The sequence below is a fragment of the Lytechinus pictus genome, chromosome 14 (assembly GCF_037042905.1).
Source record: "Lytechinus pictus isolate F3 Inbred chromosome 14, Lp3.0, whole genome shotgun sequence".
Classification (NCBI taxonomy): Eukaryota; Metazoa; Echinodermata; class Echinoidea; order Temnopleuroida; family Toxopneustidae; genus Lytechinus; species Lytechinus pictus.
In genome coordinates, this window is record NC_087258.1 from 24,692,310 (window position 1) to 24,702,761 (window position 10,452).

Genomic DNA, 10,452 nt, shown 5'->3' on the forward strand with positions numbered 1-10,452 from the left:
ACAAAGCAGGCGTAGAAAAATTAGCAAATTTTCCAATTCATTTACCTTGATAGCACTGAACTCTAGAGCAAGATATTCTCGGAAAAGGGAGAGATGGAGAAGATGAAAAGTCGTTTCCTCCACCGTCGTCGGTCTCTTCGCTTGTTTACCGAATCGTACTTCCTCTCGGAGAAGTGAGAAGTGTGGTTCGTGGGATATCAGTCCGAGCATTATCTGAAAAAAATTCATTCATTTATATAAATCTTTATTTGATTATTCAAGCCATCTGTCCATCGATTTACTTATTTCTTTATTTTGTCATTCATTCATTCATTCATTCATTCATTCATTCATTCATTCATTCATTCATTCATTCATTCATTCATTCATTCATTCATTCATTCATACATTCATTCATTTATTACTTATTTATTTATTCATTCATTCCTTTATTCATTTGTTTGTTCATTTATGTATTTACTTATTACATATTCATTTATTTATGTATTTACTTATTACATATTCATTTATTTATGCAGTTATGTATGTATGTTTTTTTTTTTTTTTATTCATTCATTCATTGGTATAGACATGGAAATATTTACCAGTAGCACAGCCAGGTGTGAAATTACAAATAAATAAAATACAATATGATAAAAAATACAATAAAAAACACATTTGAAGCTACAAAGTAATATCATGAATATTCATGTAAAAACACAACTGAAACCAACCTTGGAAAACAATATTAGATCTCAGATGTTAAAACAATAATAATAATATAGGATTTGTATAGCGCACATATCCACCTTGCTAGATGCTCAAGGCACTCCTATATTAACCCGGCTAAGCTAGTCTACCGATTCCGGTACGCACAGCTTTTTGGGGAATTACTTCCTGCTGGTACCTATTTACCTCACCTGGGTTGAGTGCAGCACTATGTGGGCAAATTTCTTGCTGAAGGAAAACACGCCATCATCGCCATGGCTTGGAAAACTATGACACTATGAAAAAAGGGTGTTATACATGCAGGATTTCTTTCATCAAAGTCATCTGTCTATTGCTAGTTATCATTTTATACTCTTTATTCATCTCATATTAATTCTCGGATGGAGTACCGTACCTCATTTAAAAGCATAGTGTCTTGGTAAACTCACCAGATCTGCATCCAGTCCATACAAGCAATGCCTGGTGTTGGGGCTGTAACCTTTCCTGGCCTTTTCGGTACGGATGAAATCCATGATCTTGTGTTCGCCTTCCCCAGGGGTCTACAAACAAAATATTGAAGTAAATATAAAGGGTACAACTTCAGGTATTTAAAAGCTAAATTCAAATCACAAGTCAAGTAAAGGCTTGGTCCCACTGCACTTTAATAAGGATGCAGAGAGGATGTAAAACGTAAAAGAATCTTGCCATCCGTTGGAAAATGGTTCTGTTGTGTACTCTTTGCATACGTGTATCATACGCTCTATATCCATCCACTGTGATTTCATTGTTAGCCCATATTTTGTCCTTTGTCTGGAGCAGTTAAAAATGGATGGAGGCACTCCAAAATTTTGCTTGTCCACTGTATCCGTTATGAATACGTTTTATGTCCGTCGGCCAGTGGAACCAGGCCTTTAGCAATGAACTAAGTCTCTAAAATCAAGATTCATTGTTACTGTCTTATTGCTGATTGTAAAATCAAGGTTAATTGTTATTGTCTTATCACTTATCACAGATCTAGGTTTGATCAAATCTGTCATATTTTAGGTAACCAACAAATTTATAAGTAATCAAGATTAATTGTAACTGTCTTACCACAGATTAGGGTGTAACAAGTTCTGACATATTTTAGGTAAACCAAATTTATAAAAATCAAGGTTAATTGTAACTGTCTTACCACAGATCGAGGTGCAACAAGTTCTGACATATTTTAGGCAAACCAAACATCAATAAACAATGGCATCTATGCTGTAAAAAAAAGAGGCCAAAATGGCAAACACAGATAAGCATACCCTATGTGGCTAAGTGCACTTGCAAAAAACCTGTCTACCAACAACAGACTACCGTGCTTATTTTCCTTAGTACCAATTAACATTCTCATATTATACCTGAATCTTTTAGCAAATAATTTACAATTATTGAATTCAATTTGTTGCATTCTGTTCAAATTCTTATGAGGATTGCACCCAGTACAAGAATTGTGCATAAAAGTTAGTGAACCCCACCACAAAATGCACTCCTTAATACCGAGTGTTGAATGTAGACAACAGCGAAAACAATGTGCGGCGAGCCCAGAGAAACAAACTTCAGTGAACGTAGCATTTAATCACCTGACTTTAAAATTTAATACAAAACATGGTAGAACTTGAACACTTTAAATATGTTCATTGTCTGGTGGGGTTCACTAACTTTTGAGCACCACTGTACATGTATATACAGTTATGGCCAACAGTTTACATACACCCATTGAATTTAGTGAAATTTGTTCGCTTGGCAAACATCGTAAAATGTACTATATCTTCAGAAATATGAATACTACCATGATGAATTTGTTATCAATTGAAAGAGAGTATTAAGCTCTTTCACATGATTGGGATGCTGTTGGGATTAAAGTTATATTTCAGGTGGAATTTTCTTTGAAGAAAAAAAGTAATATTCGTGCTAAATGTATTCTATTTTTTGTTATCATATTTTCAAACATCGTTTCATAGAAATATATAAATGTCAAATCTACGATTTAAATTACATTTTCATATATCACAACTGAACAAAAAGGTGTAATCTGAAATGGTTATGTTAAGAAGTAACTAGCACAACTTTTTATTTTTAATTTGTCTAAAATATGAAGATTTTTTTGGAAAAAAATGACACCTAAATATTTTTCAGCTCCTGGTGACGAAGGGGCATGACATACTCATTTGTTTGATATCAAATTCGTCATGATAGCACAAGTATTTTATAAGATACAGTAAATTTTATGATGTTTGGCAAGTGTCGACTTTTCTTTGACTTTCCTGGGTGAATGTAAACTTCTGGCCTCAACTGTATGTAATACAAGCGTTCATACCTCATGCCCCGAGAGAAAGATGCGTATCCCTTGCCACTTTGAATCCTGGGTGATCTTCATGTTGACGAAGTACTTTAGTTGTTGTTGAAGTCTGACCATGAAATCAGTGCCCGGTGTGATGCAATTGGAATCAAATCGCTTCTCTTCTGGAAGCTTCTCGCCCTTCCTCACAGCCTCCTTCTCTCTCTCCTCAGCCTCGTGAGCAGACCTGTAGTATATCAATAATAAGCAAACAAATCAATGATTTAGAACAATGAATAGTGACCACCTGTCTCTTCAAGATCACAAGTATAGGGTCCCTTTGAATACTATATGTATTTCCTATAAAAACATGTATAACCAGAACCTGTTCATAAAGACCAATAGCTTTTACTGACCCTTGAACATTCTATCCAGATATACCTGTTAATTCATGTACACTGTAGGTTCTTTTAGTTTATTTCCAATTCGTCTAATGCCAATTCGTCCAATTGTCTACTATTATTTGGTCTACCATCAGTTCGTCGACTCACCGCATGGTTTACTTTCATGTAGTCTAATGCCAGTCCGTCTAATAACCACTTGGTTCAATAGCCATTTAGTCCATATAGCAATTGGTCTAATCAAACTTAATTGTTAATTATGCAAAATGGTTGGAAATAAAATGTGTATTAGACCCACTGGTTACTAGACGAAATGGTAATAGACGAACTGGTGATTAGAAGAAGTGACGATTGGACCAAATGGTTGTTAGACGAAATGTTGATGGACGGAGTGGCATTAGACTAAATGAAGGTAGACCATGTGGTGAGTGGACGAGTTTGCAGTGGACGAATTGGCAATTTACCGGTTCTTTCCAACATATAGAGTTCAACCCGATTTGAATCAATTTTTTTCCTCATGCACATTCTCATACCCAATCTCCCTCCAACCTCAACAAATTCCCTTCCCTTCATTTTCTTTGGTGTCAAACATACAGATTAAGGTCGCTGGTTAAATACAAACTCTAAATAATGCTGTTGAAACAAAAGAGCTACAAGTAGTAGGAAAATAAAAGCAATAATGATCAATGAAAAATCCCCAACTCGTATCCCGTAACGTTTTTACTGATTCAGATAAACGACTTCCTTCACTAATGCATTAAACATTATCTAACATTATCTTTGTTCCCGTTTCTCTCCATAAACACAAAAACCTGACCACTTAAATTTTGAAGTTTCTTTTATATTTCCAGGCAATCCTCTACAACAGTTACCATTTCTAATTATTGCTAACATTATTCTGTAGAAGAACTTTGTCACAATTTTGTATGCATGATTACATACTATACTTTGCATGGAATTTATTAAGTCTGTGTAGAGAAAATGTGAGCAAAAGAAGAATTTCCACACTGTTGACAATTAAATGAACTTGAAGTGCATTGAACTTTTCTTCAATAATACAAGACCAGCCACATCAATTGATATTGCCATTACTGACCTGAATCTTCTCCCTCTCTGTTGGTTCATCTTAGCTCTGGGTGCGACACCATCCACGGCCATGAAGAACACCTTGCGCGGTTTGATGATGCGGAACAGAACCTGGAATATAAAGTGTTCAAAGTGTTTACATTACAGCCCCTCCCACACTTCCATGTCACCCAAGCTTAGAGCAAGTCCAAAATAAAACCTTCAATAAGAAGAACAAGGAGCGTTCATCAACAATGTTCATCTGACATGTTGGCAGATCGGACAAATTTTCCTTTGTTTTGATTGGCTGAGAAGCACTGGTTTCTGACTGTTACCATGGTAACTGTCAAGACAGTGAAGAGTTCATTGGTTGTTTTATCGTGAACACTACCAAGGTCTCTCGGCAAAGATTGAATCACTCAATGACAAAATTTACAATGAAATATAACTAAGGTTAGAAATTTACCCCGGGCCTGCCTCTCTCACTTTGCTCCCCCCCCCCCTTTGTGTTTGGTACTGCAAAATAGCCTTAAAAATGAACATACTGAAGTTTTTGACATGCACTTATCGGAGTAAAATCACATGAATGACTAGAATGCTAGAGCGAAAACAATAATAGAACCGAGCGAGACAATGGACGCTAAACAGAGTTTGTAAGAACCCTTGCGTTATTTTAGTTGCTTTGCTTCAATTTACGGCTTTTATTTTACGGTCCATTGTCTCTTTCGGTTCTATTATAAATTGTTTTCGCTCTAGCGTTCTCATCATTCACGCAAGTTTACTCTGATGAGTGCAAGTCGAAAACCCTCAGTATGTCCGTTCTTAAGGCTATTTTACGATGTTTCCAATTGTGTTGCCACTACAAGGACTTTTATAGTGAATGAAAATATATTTGTCTAGCACTGAACGAAAGATACTGATCATGAAAAAGAAACATAATTTGGACAAAGTGTGGGTATAATATCATTTTTCATCTCCATACGTATTTTGAAAATCTTTAGCATTGCATCAAAACACCAGTAAAAATGAAGTAACTTTGCTTGAGGTCTTTTACTGGCCTTACTTACACTTACTTCCCTTTGTGTCTGCCTACTCCTTTTCTTTCATCCCCTTCACCAAACTGATTGGTCTTCTCTACTCACTAATGCCCCTTTTGTCTCCTTGTTTCTAGTGTTGCTATAGCTTGTCTGTAGTCTATATTATGGTTGTTCCACTTTATATGTTTGTCATTTTGCCTCCGACGAAGATTCTGCTAGGATCGAAAGCTTAGGCCCCTTTTGACTTTCTAATGTATATGAAATAACATTCATAAGCTACTTCACAAACCTCTATGTAATGAAAGATGGACTTGAACATGGCCTCTTCCGTCATGCGGAAGTGTACATCGTCATCATTAGGATGGGTACATGTGTGAATAATGCCATTCATATCCAAGTACAGATTGTCAAATTCAGGAATCTGGAATGAAATAAAAAGAAGAGGTAATGTGCGTGTAAGCAATTGGGTTTTACAGGTCGTACATCAAGCTTATATGATTATTTACGCCTGGGACAGACCTTTAACATCGCCATCCAAAGGACAAGACCAGGGCCCCGTCTTACAAAGAGTTATGATTGATCCAATCAATCGTAACTCTATGGAAATCCATCAGTGTCATAATTTTTTCTACACGAAATTTGCAAAATGTCCTTTGCAAACAAAGGAGAACACAAGAAATCAATAAATTTATGGATACACATTCATATCTAGAATTTTTTTAACAAACATGCATTTTATATGTTGACTTTGCTGGCTTTCCTTAGTTGCGATTGATCGGATCAATCGCAACTCTTTGTTAGACGGGCCCCAGTGCTATAACCTATCAAAACCTCTGCATCACTTTATATCTTTCCCAAGGTAGCTTGGATTACAGGCACGATCCCAAGTAACCAGGTTCTCCCCCCCCCAAAAAAAAAGTGATTATTGTTTTGCAACTACATGTATGTAGTCATTATTCTAGATTGCATCTCATGGCTATTGAAAGATAATATATGGTACACGTATGTTGCAGCCGTGGGTTCATTGCATGCGCCATGCATATGAAACTCACAGCCACAGGCACAACATATACATACGCAAGTTCAACATGAGATACAGGTAAATTATAATAATCACTTGTTGGATGGATTCTAAGGATTCTATGAAACTAACATCATGATATGAAGCCCTTTTGTCCACCTCTTAGTCTTTGAGGAAAAAATAAACATTTTTTCTTTATGTTGAAGCGGGTACTGCTGCATTTTGGGGACAGCCATTTTCGCCAAAAGAGGGAGCACGATATCAAAGACACTAGGGAAAGACTAGACACAAGTTTGATCTATCTTACGTGTGCAAATTGATGTAAAGCTTTTCCACAAAATCATTTCAGTGTCCCATGTTTTTATTGTTGAGTCTTTGATTAAAGAAGTGTGTACATTAAGCAAGTACTGCTAGATGCTGGTTGCGTTCAAGGCCAGTAGGATTTTTGATATATTTCTCTTTCATTGGTTTCTGAAAAAAAAAAGTTCCCAAGAAGTTCTATCATTGATGACTTTTTTTAAGGTATCAATTTTATTTGCTTCCTTATTTTATCAAATAACAAAAGATGATGAATTTGGACAAAGTTTAAAAATTGTCGATGGGCTGAATCAAGATTGTGAATTTGATTAGCGCCATCTACAGCTCATATTCTCAACAGTCGAATCTCATAAACACCACTGAACAAACTGAGTAAGCAATTTTGTAAATAATTTTCTGCTATTGAGGCTAAACTATGACTCTATTAATACAAGGCATGATCGAGTCGTATGTCAGAAATTGTTAATAAATCCCCCCCCCCCAAATGACAATTATTTCTGTCTATTAGCTTTGATTTTGAAGCTGCTAAAAGGGATTACTATTCAAGGTTCAAAGTATTCTGAAGCACTGCATCAATAAAGCAAAAATGAAAAATAAATACCCCCCCCCCCCCCCGATTATTCGAGCATGGTGATCCTCATCGTTCACCACGCGGACATGAGGACTTTGTTCTGAACCAATTTAATAAACACATACAAATTACAAGACAATTTCTGATAAAAAGTTAGTGATTAAGACATGTCATTGTCATAGCTCGATCATGAGTCATGCATGTGCAGTTCTTATTCCTAAATTCTAAATGTTAGTCTTGAATTGGAAATCAAAAATAATTTTGTCAAAATGATGATCATTCATGACTCGTGTCATGTCAATTGTAATGACATGCATGTCATGATTCACAAAAATTTTCCTTTTTTATTCTGATTAAGCACAAAGAAGAATTGTACAGGAAACCCGCGCATGCGCAGTACGCTCGTTCGATCGCCAGCGTAGTGCGTGACGTCATGTTTCATTCACAAATCTTGAGCTGTGATCTCATTGGGTGTTTTGGCTCTCATTTGCATATTTTCCCATAATACAAAACCTATGTAGTGCGAGAATTTTCTCTGCGAACCACCGATCAACCTCATACTAAACACGACGTATTTCCTTCAAGATTTCGAGTTGAAAATCTCATTTTCTTCATACGGTGTAGCTACATTACCTCGGAAAATCTGATGATATTTTGCGGACTTCTCGTCATTTGGTAAGTCATATTTTTGAAGATATTTACCGTCGAGAAGTGAAAATCGCACGACTGTGTTCGTTGTTTACTGTGTGTCAATGTGTGCAAAGTGTATGTGAGCGACATGTATTGGTACAGAGCGACATACGGAAAACCGTCTACACCGAGGTTTATTTTGTGAACTGTTTTGCGGTGGTGTTTGTGCTTAGTCCGCAATGGTGTATATAAAGCATGGCGTACGTTGTGTTGTGATCGGGCTTCGCTCGGTTGTTCGTGCATGGTTCGTGAATGGCTGTGGAATGTGTGTGAGCTCGGCCATGCGGCCTTGGGTCGTGTATGTAATGAATGGCAGCTGCACCTGTTGTTGTGTATGGCTCTGAAATTGAAGCTCTGCTTGTATTAATGGAATGGCGAATATCATACTCGTAGTATTTTAGGAATATAAGTTTGGGCATTTTATTTGTTGGAACTTTCGCGATACTGATTTAACTTCTAAAACTGGACACTGTTTTTATTTTTTTCGGTAAGGCCAGGGACAGTCAATCGTCAATGGAATTTTTGAGACATGATGATATCAATAATTAGACCCTAAAATACAGGAAATTGAATTGAAAAATAATGCAAATTATAATCACTGAAGTGCAGAAGTGTACCAAATTGATATGGATGGAGATTGATTTTGATTTTGTTTCCTTCAGCATTTGTTTTGCAAAAATCATAAATATTTTCCTGCCCTGTTCTTTTTCTTATCTATTTTCTTTTTAAATCTTTGAATGACCAATTATGACATTAGCAATAAATCAAACTCAAAAGTTAAAACTATGGTCTATTTTCATTGTATAATTTACAGCATATAATCCGAAGATGACTGACTGACACTGCTTGAAAGACTGTTGTTCACAAGACCCAAACGGAGCAAAGGTCGAGAGCTACAAGTTCATATCGCATTTTACAACTGCTCAAGAAGGTGAAGGATTGGGGATCACTAAATCAAGACGATATAAAAACAATTTTATTGTCTTATGAGATAATCTTTCAACTTTATTTTTACTTAAAATTGAATAAGTGAATAATTTAAAAAAGTTATGAATATGATGCTGAGAAGGGTCGAAAAACAGTTTCTGTTAACAATGATGCACTGTAAAATGCTATTTATATGTATGGTCATAATATTCTTGTGATTTATTTGTAATTAATTTATGTATCATGTTGTTTCATTGTCAAAATATAATTCAAACAACGTTGTTTAATATGTGAATTGCATAGTAGTTGTTTAAACATTTTAAGTGTTTAACAACTTTATAAACAACAAAGTTTTATAAACTCTAATATTTAATTATCAATAAATAAAGCATGATTGTTTCAGATTTTAAACACTTTATTAAACTGTTTAAACTACTATGGGATTCATGTAGTAAACAGCATTGTTTGAATTATTATCATATGCTCAATAAATTCTTATGCATTAAATTTGCCTTTAATAAGAGTTTCCAGTTCAGTATGAATTATTAAAAACATGGAATTCTGGAAGGACATTCACTTTCACGGAATATAGTAAAACGCTGTTTTAACTAAAAATTATCATGAAAAGAATAATGAAAATCATCAAGATAAATCAAAGCCAAACTGTAAAGTGTAAGCAAACCCTATATCATGATTTCTTTTAATAAAGATTTTAACAATTTGCAACTGCATCAACTTTACTATTTTAATGTCAGTTTATTACACCAGTCACATTTCCCCTATACGGCGGCCGTACGGCAAGTCGAAAACGGCAGTTTAACATTATTTTGTACCAGTGTTGTATACATAGTTTGAAAGAAATGAATAAAACGGCTGTTTTCGACTCGCTGTACGACCGCCGTAGAGCAAATGTGACTACTAAGGACGTCAAATTTTATAGAACATATTTTAATAGAAAACTGGAAAGGATTGATATTAAGTCCAACGAAATTACTTAAAGCCAGATTTATTCTCAAATTGATCAATAAATTTACCCCATACTTTCTACATCTTTTGAAATTGTGATTTAATTTTCTGAATGCGTGTTTGGTTCTGTCAACCATTGTTTTTCATGTCGATGACAGACTCGTACCTCGGTCACATTTGCCGCACGGCTAGTCGAAAACAGTATTTTTATTCATTTTTATATTGTACATAATCTTACATGTACAAATTAAATCTTACATGTATAATGTAGCTGGTACAAAAACAATATTAAAACGACTGTTTCGACTCGCCGTACGGCCGCCGTAGAGCAAATGTGACCGAGGTGTAAGGACCATAGCCCCTCGGTCCGTGAAATCCCAAGATGAATTGTTTGCAGGCCTTCAAATAATTAATGGACATCTGCATTCATTAGACGGGGTCCCAAACTTCTCTGTAATACATTA

At 35.5% G+C, this 10,452-nt stretch overlaps 1 protein-coding gene and 1 long non-coding RNA gene across 2 annotated transcripts in view; one reads left to right on the forward strand and one right to left on the reverse strand.

The window, feature by feature from the left end:
• Positions 1-8,165, reverse strand: part of LOC129276418 (5'-3' exoribonuclease 1-like) — a 55,081-nt gene extending 46,916 nt beyond the window's left edge. The window contains exons 1-6 of the mRNA XM_064109105.1: positions 8,039-8,165; positions 5,785-5,916; positions 4,490-4,590; positions 3,032-3,239; positions 1,137-1,247; positions 46-213 (exon numbers count right to left, since the gene is read on the reverse strand). Of these exons, the coding sequence (XP_063965175.1) occupies positions 46-213; positions 1,137-1,247; positions 3,032-3,239; positions 4,490-4,590; positions 5,785-5,916; positions 8,039-8,089 (771 nt within the window). The 5' untranslated portion in view covers positions 8,090-8,165. The remainder of the gene's footprint in view (positions 1-45; positions 214-1,136; positions 1,248-3,031; positions 3,240-4,489; positions 4,591-5,784; positions 5,917-8,038) is intronic.
• On the forward strand, positions 7,824-10,069 carry LOC135156580 (uncharacterized). Its single transcript, XR_010295642.1, has 2 exons — positions 7,824-8,080; positions 8,910-10,069. It is a non-coding gene; the product is annotated as an uncharacterized LOC135156580 (long non-coding RNA).
• The last annotated feature ends 383 nt before the right edge of the window (positions 10,070-10,452 follow it).